Source organism: Haliaeetus albicilla, chromosome 13 (assembly GCF_947461875.1).
Source record: "Haliaeetus albicilla chromosome 13, bHalAlb1.1, whole genome shotgun sequence".
Lineage (NCBI taxonomy): Eukaryota > Metazoa > Chordata > Aves > Accipitriformes > Accipitridae > Haliaeetus > Haliaeetus albicilla.
This window is the reverse complement of record NC_091495.1, coordinates 36,161,652-36,179,887: the sequence shown is the minus strand read 5'-3', so window position 1 is coordinate 36,179,887 and position 18,236 is coordinate 36,161,652. Positions and strand designations below refer to the sequence as shown.

General features: G+C 40.3%; 1 protein-coding gene across 1 annotated transcript; it reads left to right on the top strand.

Annotated features, from left to right (window-relative positions):
- The first annotated feature begins 1,800 nt into the window (after positions 1-1,800).
- LOC104318447 (sulfotransferase 6B1) lies at positions 1,801-9,542 on the top strand. Its single transcript, XM_069800822.1, has 7 exons — positions 1,801-2,058; positions 3,126-3,265; positions 3,915-4,004; positions 4,696-4,822; positions 5,628-5,722; positions 6,242-6,398; positions 7,369-9,542. The coding sequence occupies exons 1-7, from the start codon at positions 1,857-1,859 to the stop codon at positions 7,497-7,499; spliced, it is 942 nt and encodes a 313-aa protein (XP_069656923.1). The 5' UTR covers positions 1,801-1,856; the 3' UTR covers positions 7,500-9,542.
- Positions 9,543-18,236: the final 8,694 nt, after the last annotated feature.

The window sequence follows — 18,236 nt, the reverse complement described above, 5'->3', positions numbered from 1 at the left end:
CCTTCCTCATGACTTATGTCTTACTAATTGTTTTTTCTCCACTAATACTGGGGTTTTTTTGGTTCCTAAGGATAAAACTTGCCTCCAAGGAATAATTGGCCTGACTGCCCTCCCTGGCAAAAATACACTGGAAATCCTCTGGATTTTCTCGATCACGGTTTCTTTGGACTATTCTGTGATAAGTGAAGTGTAGGAGTGAAATGATCTGTCTTTCTATCATGGACATCCTATTCCAACACTATGCTATGAGACACATTAATACATATCTATGTATGTATCTATGCATGAGATACATTAATAACTTACATACCATTTTCCCCCTTTTTCATTCCTTAGGGAATGTGTACTGTCCCAACACTTTTTTTTTGCCAGCAGGTAAAAATACCAATTAAACACATTTTCTTGGCTTCAGTCTATGACAGTTTAATGCCAAGGGAAGATAAAGGAAAAAAATTAAGGCAAGCTGCTTTTTTGTTTTGCTAGTGTGGCTGGTTACACTTCAAGAATCAGCGAAAGTGCTATTTCATGGTACAGCAATTTTTAGCTAACATCAGTGAAGTGATGCAGGTGGTGCCAACTGGCTGTGCTTTGGCACAGATCTCATTCAACAGACGGATCGAGGAGGAGTCATATGATGCCTATTTGGTTCAGATGACACCTGCACATAGGTAGTCTTTCTATATTGACACAGTTTTACAGAAAAGAGGAGATGAAGGGAAAAGCAAAAGATTTCCATGGACTGAACAAAACTGATGTCAAGATGTAGTCAAGATGTTGACTGATGTCAACATGATGTCAAGCACTGCAGCATGTCTCAGGGACCAGGCATGAATCCTTCAGGGCAAGCAAATGGCAAAAGCATACAGGTATGCAGTTGTTGCTCCAAGTGCCCAACAGGCAGCGTTCAGGTAGAGATAAGAAAGAACAATGTTTAGATTGCTTGGCATGAATTTTTGGGGGGAACTATTTTCTTATTTTTTTGTGACCCATCCTCTTGCCAGAGACTTGAATATTAAGCGTGGGCCTAACTTCAGTTTTTCTACTGAGGTCAGTGCAGTCAGAAGCTCATCACCTAAAGTGCATTATAAGTGCTAATCATTGCAGCTGAGGTTATATTATTACCAACTCAGTAACAACTGATCAGTTGTTAAACAATGATTGAGCTCATTAAGGAAAGAACACGTATAAATGAGTCATTTCCGTGCAAGCACCAGAAAGCCAGAACTCTGTGCTGCAGTCCAAACCATGGCCAGAGAGTGTGTGTGTCTACGTGCCCTCCTGGGGACCAGCTGGAGGGAGCAGTTGGCCACCCTCACGGGACGGTCCACAGCCCCATCACTAGTGCGCTGAACACGTTCTTTCCCAATCCCAATACATTTGATCCTGGTTTGGTGAGAAAGATGAGTGATACAACAACAAAAAAAATCCCAGCAGAGCAAGTACTGGAAGGAGCAGAACTGCCATGAGGAATGTGATTGTGCCATTTAAACCCCAGCCTGCAATTCACGTTGCTCTATTTTGATATATTTTGTTTATGAACGCTGTGCTGTAGTTACAGATTTTTTGGCATCGTATTTTGAAGCCACTCAAGCCTTTTAACCTAGAATGCAATTTCATTTTCTTGTTTTTCTTGTTTGCCTATGTTCAACTTCTGTTGATTTCAAAAGGTTCAAATTACTCAAGGTCTTTGACTGGAGTTGCGTATTTCTTTACAGCTTCAGAAAGAGTAGTAAATTATTGCTCACAGGGTCAAAAAAAACAGCAAACCCAACCCCCTGTTAAAAGGTAATCTGTGGCTCTCTCTTTCTGCATAGCATTTCAGTGTGACAGAGCCTGTGTGTGTGAGAGAGAGAAGAATGGAGAAGTCCAGAAAAAAATTTGCTGATACCATAGATCAGGCAATGGTTGCTGCTAAGACAATGGATCGCGACAAGCTGCTTTTTTCTTACAAGGGGATTCTCTACCCTGCTACTTTTTGCAGTCCTGAAGTATTCAGAGCCATGGAGTCCCTTGAAGCCAGAAGTGATGATATCATTTTGGCAGGATACCCTAAATCTGGTGAATATAGTTTGCTTTCTTCATAAATAAAGTTATGCAATGGCAAATAAGTAGGTTTGTACTAAATATATATAATATATATTATATGATATATATAATATTATATATTATACTAAATAATAGTATTTAGAATTGTCACAAAATTTTGTAGAACTGATATGGTTCTCAAAAAGCACTACAAGATTAATTATGAAAATTTTATATAGGGAATATTTCAAATGACTGAGAAAAAGACATAAAAGATGCGTCTCATATCCATTTTAATGTAGCTGTTTCTCTCCTCCAGCAATTGGATTCACACTGTTTTACAGTAGCTAGTCACAGCTGGCAGGATTGTGAAGTTTTTGCTTTTTTAATCATGTTTTCTTTTTGAAGAAATGCTATGCACCAGAATGCAGTTATGAAGACTGTAGTGACAAAGATGTAGGAACCCCGTGTCCAGAAGTCAGGAAATAGTAAACTAGAGATGGGAGTTCTCTACAAGCTCTTTTTAATGTTTTGAATAAAAACATAATAATTGTGTATAGGAAATGTCACTTTAGAGAATGTTTGCCTATTGGTAAAGAAAATGAGCACATACAGCACAATTTTCAGATCTAGTTCTGCTCCCCTGTTGAAGTTCTGTGACTTGTCTTTCCTCCCAAGGTAATCCTGTGCAGCACATCAGAAAACATAAAATATATGAGGTTTTGAGGTACAGGTTTACAACCCTAATCCCCCTTATATTTGTCACAATTAAAAAATATGACATTAATGCATGTTTTCCTATTTGAATCGTAGTGGTTCTTCTGCTTTATTGGCTAATTTAAAATATACAAGTTAATTTACAATATATAAGTTAATTTACTAAGTACTGAGCCATTCGAGCAGGTGAAATGTGTCCTTATAAAGAGCAAAGGTAGGACCCTGAGAAGTTGTTTGTCCAGATAGTCAGCTGTGATTGTACCACATGAAAGGAGACCAGGCAACTCACCTGGTAGTACTACCTACCTCTTGGCTTTCCTGGCAAATCCATTTCTGTTTATTCTAAAGGTTCTACAAACAATTCTCTATTTTTCCCCTTTCAGGCACAAACTGGGTGGGTCAAATCTTAAATGATCTGGTGGCCATATTTGAAAAGAAAACACAGAATAAAGAAAGCAGCATGAATGATGAAGAACTAGAAGAATTCCCCTACCTGGAAATTGGAGATACTGGGAAGTTTGAGGTGGGCACAGAATACGTATGAAAGTTGTTAAAATTTTGTACTTCAAATACTAAAATTATGGTGTGTGAAATATGCCACTGTTTGCTAAGAACTCTCCCATTTCTCTGTATGTGGCATCTGGTCAGGATGAATCTTGTCTGCATTGCCAAATGCTGAGGGATAAATGGACGCTTCAGAGGGCTTGAGAGGAACACATACTCATTAGGTACACAAGAACTGCAGAAATTCAACATGGTGTGTTTTGTGTTTAAAAATAGTTTCATGAAAGGTCAAATACTGAAATACCGGCTTTTATCTCTTTTATTAGCTCTTCCTCCTCACCCCTTCTCTCTCTCCTTGAGATCGTTCAGCTTTCACATACCCCCAGTTAGGGTCTGCCTCTTACCTTTAGATTTGGTACCTTGTCTAGCAGAACATGTTAAATTCATTATCATTGAAGAGAATTAGCAATGGATAATCTTCTTCCAATTGCTTATTCTCAGGGGCTTTTGAAGCTTAGAGCTACTCAGAGGAGTCCACTAAGATCCCAGGATAACACTCACAAAAACGTAATATGTTGATAAGTTTAGCAAGGCAATATTTTATCGCAGGCTGATGAAAATACTTGTACTAACTGAACTGTCCACTTTCCTCCTTCCCATTCTTAAAGCGAATGAACAAATTACCTTCTCGAAGAGTTATCTTTACTCATCTCCTTCCTGAAAATCTTCCCACGTCTATCTTAAAAAATAAAGCCAAGGTGAGTGCTGATTTTAATGTCTTGAAAGCAAACTCTCCAACAGATTTTTTTAAAAGCCAATTTAGTACTTTTCTGCCAATTTTCGGAATCACTCTTACACTTAAGTGTTTAGCCTGGCCATTTTCACATGCCTGTTTAAGTGTGGCCATTCATGTCACTTAATCTCAGTTCATCCTTATTGACACCTTTGTGTCAGTCTCCACAGCAAGATGGAGGGATGGAACAAATCCTCCAGCAGTAAAATGTATTTTGACACAATTTCCTACAGGAGGCATTTTATGGTGTGTTGTCACAAGTGAGGGCTTCGGTGTGTCAAGTTTCAGAGACAATTTGTATTTTTGTGATTTTTCCCCACTGCCTAAATGATGGATGATGCTTGTATCGAGCAAAATATTCTTAGATTCTGCATAATTAATTTGATTAATCTGTAAAAGATATTTTAATAATTATAGGCAATCTTGATTAATCTGTAAAAGATATTTTAATAATTATAGGCAGTCATCTTCACAAGGTACTGAAGCAAAGTGAAATGCTTCACCTTGTGAATTTAGAACAAAATTGCTACTTTTGCAAGTAGTATACAAGATGTTAGAAATTCCCCAAACTGCAATTATAAAGTAGATTATTGTTTTCTTTATACTATAATCTATTATGTCTTTCTCTACAAATAAAATATTTTAATTTTTTCTAGATATTGTTGCTGATTCGCAATCCAAAAGATGTAGCTACATCTTTTTACCATTTCTCCAATGCCATGTCTCCTCTTCCCTCCTACGACACCTGGGATGATTTCTTTGTAGCTTTCATGACGAAGAAAAGTACAGTATATTCTTCTGTCTGTGTCAATTTTTCAGTGCCTTGACCTTGTCTAAAAACCTTGCACTTTTTAAAGCAGTTTCACTAGGATATTTTGGGTCACAGTACAAAAGCAGAGATTAAGGACAGAAAGTTAGACATTTGAACTAAAGTTTACAGTACTTGCCTTACTGCCTGAGGATAAATCCTTATCAAAACTGCACTGCCACAAACTGCTTTAACTTGCACAAACTGATGTTTTTCTCTGGAAGAAGCAGTTCCTCCATATCTCTCTCTTGGATCCCCTTCACCTCTCTTCTCTAATGTCCACCATCTTGTGCCCACGCAGACATCTAAGCACCTACACGCCAAATTGGACCAGAGGAATGATTTGGACTAAGTGTAGTCCATTAAAAAAGAAAGAAAATAGTCCCACTGGTTTAAAATTGCATAAATTCTTCAGTCTGGCATATCACATGGCCAGCAGAAGGGAGGGTTAGACAAGGTTTTCAACTGGATTAGGGGAGTCTGCAAGATGGTTTGAGTACTGATAGCTCTTTGGTGGACTCACATCTGTCTTGAAATACTAACAAGTTTTACTGTACTGACTAAAAAATCATATCATATGCCTGAGACATATGCACGTGTCAGAACAGCCTGGAGCAAAACCCCATAATTCCCACAGAAGGGTGTAAACTCAGGCATAGACATGATTAGCAAAGCCCATGGCTGAGGGATCAACTTCAGGAGTGAAAATTGGTTTATTTCATAAGCAGTTTGTCTAATCTTCATTTATGCTTCATCTTAGGATTCTTTTGTTTTATTTAGTGCCCTGGGGATGCTACTTTGAATACATTTCCAAATGGAACAAATATGCTGATGACGAAAATGTTATGACAATAACTTATGAAGAGCTAAAAGAGGTGAGGTTATCAATAGTTACAAATATTTTATACTTCAAAGAGCGTTTGTTCCTAAACAAATTAAACATTATATTCATGTAGTGTATTCAAACTGTGTGATACTCTATGAGATATATTCTTGTTTTAAGGGAAGGAAAGGTGAAATTCAAACTTAAAAACTTTTCTAAAATTTTGTTTGTGAAAATCATTCTTGTTTTCTCTTTAGCTGTGATATAAGCCCAAACCACTGTAAATCAAAAACTCCAGGAATTTTTTTGTGGGAACTTTTATATATTCAACAGTGTAGATTTTGCTCAACTGTAAATCACATACAATCTTCTGTGATCTATAGGAAGTCAGCTCATATCTCCTCTGAAATAATTATGAAGAAAAGAAGCACTGTGTACCACTCCAGTTCTACTGAACTCTATGAATATTCTATATATGTAGCCAGCAGAGAGATGTAGGGAAGTGCAAACACCTCCGAAAGCAGTGCAATTTGTTCAAATGTCATGTGGTGTGTTACATTCCTCTTTTCAGAATCCGGTCCTGAGTGTGAAAAACATAGCTGCTTTCTTTGGGTTTTCCCTGACTGAAAAAGAGCTTCAGACTGTGGTAGAGAGGAGCAGCTTCCAGTCAATGAAGAAGAACTCGCAGAAGACCCACGGGGCATTTGGCAATCTTCTCTTTCGCAAAGGTAGGAATCTCCAAGAGGTCCAGAGGTAGAAATGTCACACCCTCAGGAGCTTGGGCCACCCATCCTTTGCTTCATTTCTGCACACATATTAGCAATACAGATTAGTATCAAGCAGGTTATCGCTGTTATGCTTGAGAAGACTAGTCAAGGAGCACTGGTGAGGAAGAGACTCAGCAAGGCTCTGGCAGCAGGCTGCAGCCAGCACAGGAGAAGCAACCGCACAGAGCAAATTTGAGAGGCCCACAGGTGACTGGCAGAAAGGAGGAGCTGTCATGTGTCTGAACGCCTCTCCATCTCTGTGCCAAGATCACTGACTCTTCAGCCATTAGAGGCTTACCTGAGCTGGCAAAACTGGACCAAACTCAGCCCGAGAGGCACGATCACACTTTTTAGGAGAGTGTAGGATCTCCTGAAAGGGACACTGCCACCCCCCTGTTCACACTCACAGGTTAGAAGTAAGCCAAGCACGCAAGAATCAGGTACGTAAAGAAGGGGAAACAAAAGGGAACTGCTTTTGCAGTGTAGTGTAGGGTGGACATGGGAGGGCCAACTTGGCTGCCAGAATCTATGTTTGCATTTTACATTAAAGAAGTCACCGGATAAAAACTCAAGCTGCCAAAGGAGCAGAAACCCAGCTCTGCCTCCTGCCAGATGATTCTTAAGCCTTTATGATCTTCCACCTTGTCAGTCATAACTGACTGGAGTAGAGAGCTGCAGGGAAACAGGACTTTAGGCTGCTTTTTGGACATGGTCACCTGAAGAGGATTACGTTCTTCTGTGTTATAGCAGTTTCACAGATCTGTAGCTCCACTGACTTCACCAAGTTATATTGGTGCAAAAAATGAGTGAAGTTTTATCTTGAAAAATGGATCAACTCCATTTAGTGTACAATGGAACAGGAATGACGGATCTATGGAATAAAAAAAATTAAAATTTCTTGTTTTTCAAGAGTTTCTTTGCTTCTTTGAAGGTGCTGTAAGTGACTGGAAGAATCTTTTCAGTGAAGATCAGAATGAGAAAATGGACAAAGCATTTGAAGAACATATAGGAAGAACTAAACTGGGAAGAAAGTTAAAGTATGAAGTGTACTGTAAAGCCTGAAGAGTCACGAAAAGTGGTTAGAGCAAGAGTTTTCCAATTCACTCTGAGATCATCTGAATGCTATACACTAGAAAACTAGATCAAATGATCCAAGAACCTTAGAATTACTGTAATAATCACATTGCAGCAGACTTTACAGTGACAATGATGAATAGTGGGCTTTTGTTTTAAAGGTGAGATCTTGGCTTGCTTTGGCTACACTCATTTGCTGAATAAGATGGCAACTAGCCATATTCAGATAAACTTAACAGCCTTGTTTCAGTACCTACCATCTGGAAGGAAGTGCCCCCTTTCTCTTTCTAGCCAAACACAGTCTTTCTAGACTACTTCTTATTTAGTACGTAGACTTTTTTTTTTCAAAAATGTTTCAAATCGGGCAACATCTTCACAGAAAAGATCACTAGCAAAAATATGGATCTGACACAACTTTAATTAATGACAAAGGGTGTCTTCCCTATGACTTCAGCACAAACTGGATCAAAGCTAGAGGGAGGACAATGAAAGGGAATGGGGATCAGCATTCTTAGGCATTTTAATCTCTCCGAATGCAGAATTTCAAGATGGATTTCAGATTACAGGTTGGCATTAGCAGGCAAGATCCACTCAGAGGCATTGCTTTTATAGAATTATAGAACAGCCCAGGATGAAAGGGACTTCGAAAGACCATCTGGTCCAACCTTTCATGGGAAAGGGGGCCTAAATGAGATTATTGCATCTCGAAAACCTCCAGTGATGAGGACTCTACCACATCCCTGGGGAGGTTGTTCCAGTGAATGATTGTTCTCACTGTAAAGAATTTATTTCTTATATTGAGATGAAATCTGGTGCAACTTGTACCCATTGCCTGTTGCCTTCTCAATGTGTCTCCTTGTGAACAGAGAGCCTCTGTCCTCTTTGTAGCTGCCCTTTAAGTACTGGAATTCTGTGATGAGGTCCTCCCTGAGCCTTCTTATCTTTGTGGCCCTCCTTTTGACCCCCCTCCAGTCTGTCTGTGTGTTTCTTGAATTGTGATGACCAGAACTGGACACAGTACTCCAGGTGTGGCCTGAGAAGTGCTGAGTTATAGAATCATAGAATCATAGAATCATTTAAGTTGGAAAAGACCTTTAAGATCATCAAATCCAACCGTTAACCTAGCACTACCAAGGACAGCACTAAACCATGTCCCTAAGCACCACATTCACATGTCTTTTAAATACCTCCAGGGATGGTGACTCCACCACTTCCCTGGGCAGCCTGTTTCAGTGCTTGACAACCCTTTTGGTGAAGAAATTTTTCTTAATATCCAATCTAAACCTCCCCTGGTGCAACTTGAGGCCATTTCCTCTTGTCCTATTGCTTGTTACTTGGGAGAAGACACCAACCCCCACCTTACTACAACCCCCTTTCAGGTAGTTGTAGAGAGCGATAAGGTCTCCCCTCAGCCTCCTTTTCTCCAGACTAAACAACCCCAGTTCCCTCAGCTGATCCTCATAAGACTTGTGCTCCAGGCCCCTCACCAGCTTTGCTGTATTGCATGTACTCTGTTGGCGTGACCTGTGGAGATACCTATTTCTCCATCTCAGTACTCTTTATCTTTCAAAAAGGCATCAGCCAGAATACCAGTAACTCTCCCATCAAGAACAATTTCATTCGAAGATTAAATTATGGATATTGGTAGGGAGAAGTAGAGCTGAAGTCATACAGGTAGAATTTGATTTGCATTAATGCAGAACCTAGGTATTAGGGCTTCATATGCAAGTAACCCTCCTGTAGGATTTGGTGAAGTAAAAATCTCAAATGTGAGTGTTTAATCATGAGAAGTATGGCTTAGGAGGTAGTTGTCCTTACCTCTGGACATACTGCCTGAAGTGATGATGTTACAGTGACTGGCTACAGGATAGAGCCGCTGCCTGGAATGAAGTTGCACCTTTGGATGTGTATCCATTAGTGGAGTCAAGAGCAATCTCGGCTGAGATCCACTGTCCACATGTCCACTACATGCTGGTTGTCCAGTTTGCAAATTGCACTGCATTGCTTACCAATTAAAAATATTTTAGGGAATATCTTTTATAGGTCTTTCTTTGCTTTCATTTAACATTCCAGATGCTATTAGTTGTTACACCAGTAGATTCCTGTTCCTAGTATCAGCTGCAGCAAAGACTCTATGTCACTATTGTCAGTCTGCAGTCCTGTAATTTCAAAAGGTGTTGACAGAGTACAGAATTGCCTGTATCTTGTTTGTTTGAAAAGAGTTCCACAGGGATACAAACATGAGCAGAAATAGGGATAGGGTTATCAAAACAGTGGAAAATTCTTTTTCACAAAGTGAAAAGATTCCCCCAGAAGGCATGCTGTTTTCCTACCGAGGTATTTTATACCCTGCTACACTTAGCAGCCCAGAAACTTTGGAAGCTCTGAAATCCTTTGCAACGAGGTGTGACGATGTGATTCTAGCACGCTATCCTAAAACAGGCAAGTTGTTTTCTTGACAAGTGGTCAAGTACACAATGCTGCAATACAGAAGTTTATGACATCATTTAACACAATAATAATACCTGAGAAAAGCTTATGGTGACATCAGACTTCATAGGATCATGAAGTTGTAAGGCATCTCTGAAGTCAATTGTAATACAACCTCCTGCTCAAAGCAGGGGAAAGACCTAACCTTCAAAGTTAGGTTTTGTTGCTCAAGGCTTTGTCCAGAATACTTTCAAAACTTTGAGGGTGGAGATTTACCACCCACTGGATATCTATTATAGTGTTTTCCCACTATAGTGTTTTTGTGGGGGCGGGGGGGGGGGGGGGCGGTATTTTTTTGGTTTGGTTGGTTGGTTTTTTTGCTTCTATGCAGTCAGACATCTCCTTGTTGTGATTTTTAATATGCTCCTTTTGCCATTTACTGGCCAGTTTTCAGAAGAATTGGCTCTGCCTTCGTAACATCCAGTAGTGGAAAACTGCAGTGAGATTCCACTGTGCCTTTTTTTTTTTTTTTCCCCCCAGCCTGAGCAAACCAAGCCTTTCTGTGCATTTCCTTTGCTTCAGCTCCCAGTGATTTCATGGAAGTTCAGCAAGACTCTCTCCAGATTCTCAAAATTGCTTGTGCTTCAGTGCAGGAACTGCACGTAGTATTCAAGCGGTTAACTCAGCAGTGTTGGGTAAAGCAGGATAATCACATCCCTTGATATTCTGACCACTCTTGCTCATACAGGAAGGTATGTTGCTACCCTACTCACTGCAAGGACAATATAGGGAATATATCCTGCTAATGAGGGCAGAACTGCAGTTTCCATGGACATACTGCATTGCAGAATGCAGGTGATTCCCATGTAACCAAATGGAGGGAAAGACATGAATGCCACTAGGACTCTTGGATTATTTCCTCTCTCTTTCACTATAGGCATTTTAGATTCCTTCATTTTTTCCCTATTTGCTTTAGAGAAATATCTTAATAGGTCATTTGCAGAAAAAGAGGAATCCTTGATCCTTATCACATCCCCTTTGCGTGCAGCCTGTAGAGCTGTGCACAGGCAGAAATGCTTTAAAGGTGTGAGGGTCCACCTACACAACCCAGAAGGTGCTAGTTGAAAACTGACACTTCGCTCTCCAAGCCCAGTCCCTCACAACCCAGTTTTGCCAGGTCGCAGAGGCCAAGGCAGCTAAGCCTGGTGCAAAGATGGTGACAGGACCTTGATGGTCTGGTGGTTTGGTTGATGACCCCTTCTGCTACCAGTTACAGAAACCTAGCTGGGGGCTGGGAATGAGGCCAAACTGTGTTGATCATGAAGAGATTGTAATCTGAAGCTGGTTGGGAGGAGGGAACAGAGTGTTCCCAAAGACAGCACTGTGGAAGGAGAGCAGAAACAGCCAAGGGATAACTCAGTTGGCCCTATGCTGGGAGCTCCACTGCTCTTGAGTAACTTCCACAGGGAGTAGTCTGAGGTGACCAAAAAGTGCCACAGCTGGAAAGAGCAATAGAGGTCTGCTTCTGTGTCCACTGAGGGGTAGCATGTGCTTCTGAAGTGAGCAGGGTAGCACTCCACAACATCTGCCTGACAGCTCTGTCCCTCTTGGCTTTTGGCATACCCTTGTTGATTACTGCCTAGTGTTGTGGTTTAACCCCAGCCTGCAACTAAGCCCCACACAGCTGCTCACTCATTTCCCCCCCAGTGGGATGGGGAGGGAAACAGAAGGGTAAAAGTGAGAAAACTCATGGGTTAAAATAAAGACAGTTTAATAGGTAATGCAAAAGCCGTGCGCACAAGCAAAGCAAAATAAGAAATTCATTCACTGCTTCCTGTCGGCAGGCAGGTGTTCAGCCATCTCCAAGAAAGCAGGGCTTCATCATGCTTAACCGTTACTTGGGAAGACAAATGCCATCACTCCAAACATCCCCTCCTTCCTTCTTCTTCACCCAGCTTTTATTGCTGAGCATGATGATATGGTCTGGAATATCCCTTGGGTCAGTTGGGGTCAGCTGTCCTGGCTGTGTCCCCTCCCAACTCCTTGTGCACCCTCAGCCTCCTCGCTGGTGGGGTGGGGTGAGGAGCAGAAAAGGCTTTGACTCTGTGCAAGCACTGCTCAGTGATAACGAAAACATCCCTGTGTTATCAACACTGCTTCCAACACAAATCCAAAACAGGCCCATACCAACTACTATGAGGAAAATTAACTCTATTGCAGCCAAAACCAGCATTTTGTAGCCTAAGCGCTCTTAGCAGCCCAGAAACTTTCGAGCTCTGAAATTCTTTGAAGCCAGGAGTGATGATGTGATTTTCACCATCTTTTCTAAAATGGGTGAGTCTTGCTTGCTTGATGAAGAGTCCACTGCTGCAGTCCAGAAGTGTGTGACTGCACATAACACAGCAGTAACACCCGCGAAAGGTTAGTGATGGCTTCAGCCTGCTCTGGAGGCACAGGAGCAGGGGTTGTTCCATGGAGGAGGGCAGGAGGATTGGTGTTTCCATAGACTTCCTCCACTGCAGGACGTAGGTCATTCCTGTGTGCTGGGTGGAGGTACAGGCATGCTTGCCACCTAGGCTCTTGGACCTTTTCCCTCTCTCTTCCCATGCCTTTCAATCCCAGCATTTGGGATTACTGGATACTTTCATGTTTTCTCCTAATCTTCTCCTGTAGAGAAATATCTTAACATGTCATCTGAATTAAAAAAGAGGAGGTGATGTTTGATCTGCATTACATCCACTTCAAACTAAACTTGAAATTTTTTTCTCAGATGGGAAACGTATAAAATTGTGAGGTCTCATGTAAATATCAACAGTATTTTAGATAACATTTGACAGTTGAGTCGTAACATCTCGAAGTTCCAACCAATCTTAAAAGAACTGTGTTAGAAAATGCTTTATGTGACTCATTTTAAATGTGATGTGGCCAAGATTCAACCCACTTAATTAGATGGTATGGTGATGAATGATGAGTAAGCTGAGAGAGATGAAGCCTCACTTTCAGCTCGACAGGGGGAAAGGGCTTCTGGCTTCTAAACCAACATTTCTCCCAGAAATTATAGCAATATGACTTGGAGAGATGAGCTCAGATTCTCCTGCTCGTTAAAAGCCTGAAACTGGATATGGTCATTAGGAGGTAATATAATGGTTGCACAGAAACACCTCTGAAGAGCAGTAAAAACCTTGGATGGAACCTAAATTCTTTTAGTCTGTGAAGACTGTTACTTTTGACTGATTCCTCCAATTTTTTAAAATTTTCTTTTTAGAAATTGATGAAATGTATTTCCTTTTGACTATGTTGTCATTCCAGACTGTTTTGCATTTGTTTCTAGAGATACAGTCATCAGTCTTTTCTGATTTGTGATATCTTATACTTTCCCAACTGTTGTTACCCAACCCTACTTAGAGGAATTCCTTCTCCAGACCTTTCAGTCTATGTATGTTTATGGGTATATGGGCTGGAAGCCTTAGCTATAATGAAACAACCCATTCCTGAGACATGTAGCTCTTAATATTTTTTTCTTCCTTGGTATTTTAGTTTTATCTATAGTCCATGGAATTATCTATTTCTAGTAAAATGTTTATTTTGTATTTGATTCCAATCCCATTAAAGAGAATGAAAAGATTCTCTTCCAGAAGAATGATATCAACCTCATGTCCTGCCCCACCTTCCTTTCGATTTAATCTGAAACTACTGTTACCAATAGCATTTTCATACAGATTAATTTTCCATTTCCTGTGTAAAATGTTTTTCTGAGATTGTATGTAGGCTTTAGAGGCGTAAATATACATTTTTGAATGTGAAGTCATAAAGTGCTGTTTATAGAGACTGTGGACACATGTTCTCTTGCAGCTGCAACTATAATGGCTCCATAGGTTATTGCTGCCTTCAGCTAACCCCTGCCAAAGACAACTGCTCCCTCAAATTTCCTTGGGGACCTGCTCCCTGGCCTTTTTCATCCCAAATAATCCAGACTAGGATTTCTTTAAACTAACTGTGAAAGGACCTTGAGTTGTCCAAAGCTTTGAGGTGAGCCTACCTGGACCTTTTCTTTACAGTGGACACAAGATAATCACCCAGAGGGCTGTAAACTTCTAAAAGCTACATTTAAGTTTAGCTAAATGAGGACAATCAGTGTTTTAAATACAGAAACTCAGTTTCTTCTGAGTGAGAACATAATAATAGAAGGGACCTTTTAAGCATATCTGCTTTCTCCTCAGTTTTTTTGTCTCAGTCCAGCAACATTTCGTGGCATTTTGGGTTGCAGCAGGCTCCACACAGGCTGAATATTCCTGAGAAATTTGAGCTGGTGGCTGCCCCAAAGGCTAGGCTTACTTCCCTCTTCTGACTGTAGTTGTCTGCTCCTTCTTTTGCATGAGCTCTTGGGTTTGTCTGACAGCCCCAGCTTTTTGAAGCAGCATGAAACACTCACTTTCGGTGGCAGCAAGCTGTCAGATTGTCCCAGCTGTCTTGCACAACCTCACCCCCTGTGCCTCTGGGTCTCTAAGAAAGAATTTTTCTGTTGCTTCAGAGCCTTGGCTCTGTCATTTTCTGCTTCTTTCAGGCATCTTCTAATATCTGCCCTTGCCGCAGGCTTCCTGCCTGCTGGGTCATGCATCCACGCTCCAGACGGCTTTCCCAGCTCAGGGCTCTCCTTCACCCGGTGTAGAGCAGGCACAGCAAGGCCAACGGGCAACCCCCTGCCCAGCCGCTGGAAGGGACCAGGGGAGACAAAACACTCTGTGCACAGACTGACAGACAGCATCCCTCTCCCTCATACCTGATCAGGAGAGAGGGGCGGCAGTGCTGACTGGTTGTAGATACACTAGAAGTTACAGCCTTTTAGGCTGGGGGGGAAACTGGACATGTTTCTGTGAAGGGAACTTTAGACCTAAAATCCAGTGGCAATCATTTAAGGTTTATTGCATTCCCCCTGGTTGTTTTAGCAAGAAACACTTTCATTATTTGAAAAATAATGACTTTATATCTTTGCTATCAAGAAACAGCTTGCTAGCAAAGGTGTACATTCATTATTTTTTCAAATAGTATTAACAATTTTAGTAGAAGTTAAAACCATATTTTCTGAGTATTTAACAGCTTTTTTTCCTGGCCACTCAGTTGCATACTTACGGTTTTTTTCAGATAAGATCCAGAACATCAAAGGTGCAGCCATATTCTACTTCTTGTACTTTTACTTGTGCTCCTGGGATGAGTACTTCACAGCTTTATGAATGGGAGAGGTACTTTCTATTGCCTAGAAAAATATTCTGATTAATAGTATGTACAGGTAAAAACAGTTGTAGCTAAAGTGAGCCTAGCTTTTTGGCAATGAACATGAACTTAGAATTTGACCCTGTGTTTGGCAGATACTCCATTTTCTGACACTGTGTTATTTATGTCTTTCCACCAGAAAAGTAGTTACACAAACAATTTAGCTCTGAATTCTCCCAGGTTTTGAAATAATTCTCATGTATTATTTTTAACGTTCCAAAGAGACGGATGTGATGTGGTTCTGCAGTGAACCTCTCTTAGCAAATGACTGAACCAGTGTTTAATGACCGGAGCTGTTTTTGTGTAAGTCTTGGTGCATTTGGCTTCTTCTCTCCAGCTAATACAGTACACGTTGGCTTCTGCAGCTGGAACCTGATGAAAGGAGTTGTGGGGGGAGGCCACTGTACCCTCTTCAGTGGTTCCTGTGCCCCTTGCTACCTTTCACCAACTTTCTGATGGTTGGTAAGAAGCAGATCTGGGCTGCAGGAGCAATGTTTGTTTATCAGAGGACTGCTCTGCCCGGACTCCAAGGGAAAAGGGAAGGCTGGACTGAAACATCAGAGCAGGTTGGACTCAGACTTCTTGTCGGACAGTGTTTTCTAGGCCTGATTTATTGTGGACATATAATTGTTCACAACCTGTGCAAAGCACACCACCACAGCAATCAAACTGGTATAATTGCCTGAAGACTTGCTTATATTAATAAAAACAAAAACCATGTTAAAAACATGCTAGTTATGTATGATTCAGTAAAAGCATATTAAAGGCCTGGTATCAAAGGAAAAATTTTAACCAGCTAAGACTGGTTTATGGTATGAACAGCTTCATTCATTTTCCTTACTTGCAGTACAGAGAAAATATCTGTTACCTATTTTTGAGGCTTTGTTGTTACTACTGGCAAATATTCCAAAGACAAGACATGTTGAGTACTATATCCTGCATAAAATGGAGCAATAAAATTGTTAAGTGGCATTTTTTTGAGGGAAAAAAAGGATAACATGACAATAAGAAAGACTGTTATAATGAAAAACTCATACTATGTTAAAAAATAGAGAGATCAAAGGTTCTGACAGACCATGTACATGAATGATGTTCATTATACCACAGACATGCATGCTAAAACATTTGAAGAATTCATTTAGAAGGTTCCTCCAGAATCGAAATCTAATAAAGCACCTCTGAGCATCCTGCTGCTATGTAGAAAATCTTTCTTCCATCTTATTCCTCCATTGTCAGTTTACCATAAAGAAAACCAAATACAGTCAAGGAGCTGGGAACAATTCAAAATTCAGTCTGTTATTCACCCCTGCTAGTGCCTGGACATTATGCTTTGGTACTCCTCTGTTCCTTAATCCTTGCTTTATAGTCCAGGTCCCACAGTTGCATATAAACCCAAGGTCATGAAAGAAAGGTAGTGGTGAAGAAGAAGCAGCAGCCCTTTCTTCTTTACATAGTGCATCTTTACTTCTGCTGTTGTTGAATACTTTTTTCTTTTCAACAGTGGCTTGGGAATTGTCTTGACTGTGCAGCTGAATGAAACAAGCATTTCAGTGATGACTATCTAAAGTCAGTAAGCTCAATAATTCCTCAATATGAGGAATCAAAGGAGGTGGGGTTAGTGTTATTTAAAGTAAAGCATATTTCGACTTTTAGTCAGTGTATTACTGAAATAATGTACAACAGGTCATAATGACCCATTAAGATCTGGTCAATGATGCTTCAAAATAGAAATGGTCAGGAAATTGCTTTTCCTGCAAGTGAAATCAAAAGAATGTATATTTATGCAATACAGTTTCTGGATTTTATTGAAACCAGAAATACCAAAACACATTTGTGGAAAAAACTGGAAAATTTTACATAAAATCTTCTATTCAGTCAAAAAGCCCCTTTCTTCTTGGAATACATTTTGGCAGCAGCTCTTACCATATACATTGAAATGTATTTTGAAAGACCAAAAATTGAGTTTGGATATGACATAATTCTAATGAAAGCCTTTTGCAAAGGAGGAATTTTGCCAACTTCAAACAAAAATGTGCTAAAGAAGCTAGGCTTCACAAACAAAAGCACTTTTATAGCAGCAAGCCATATGTCCGGTGCTCTCCATAATGATCCTCAGCACGCAAAGTATGCACACCTACACATAGGTGTAAATGCCCAGTCTTTCAACAGAATCAGGACAACTCTCAGAGGTTCACTTTTGTTCCTAAGTTGTCTGGACAATGTTGGCCATGTATGAATAAAGCCAGTGGCCTCATTTTCAAAATTACGAGCATTTATTTTCCATGGGTATCAGTAGATGGGGATAACATGAAATAGCTCTTAAAATCAGACCAGCTAACATCATCATGAAGATACATAAAGATACATAAAGATACTTTGGAGGGAAATTTTGCCTGAAATGGCATTTTTTTTTTTTTTTTTTTTAAAAGGCCCAATATGTTGTCATGGAATTCAAACTGCCTAAGACTGAACTGAAGAGTTAACTGTAAAATATGTATCCTGTAGATGGAACTGAAAACTGCATTGCAGGAACATGAAATGTTATATATTTGGCAAAAGTGTTTAACTACTGCTTACATATGTCCTCTCCCATTGGTCTTACTTCAGATGAAAAATGTCTTCTAAGGGTCTTCTTCAAAATGTCTGAAGCAGATAGGGACAGGTAGGGGATGCTACCCTGCCATTAGACAGCCTGCTTCCTTAGCTCAATATCTGCAAATGGGTGACCTGCTGTATTTGAGCTCAGCAGAATGAGCTGGAATCTTACAATTTTGTCTACTGGTAAATATGACACAAAGTTTCTTTGAAGAAAAAAAAAACCACTTGGATTTTCATATCCTGGTGAGAAATTCCATTAACTCCACAAATTTTATGTTTGCTTTTAGATGAAGCTGTATGTGACTTACTGGACATGAAGAAGGATTTAGTATCTTGAACTGAGTTTAAGCAAGAATTAAAGCACACAAATGTAAAATTTTTTATCCTGTAAACCACATCTCAGGTGCTGCCTAACCCCAGAGGTGA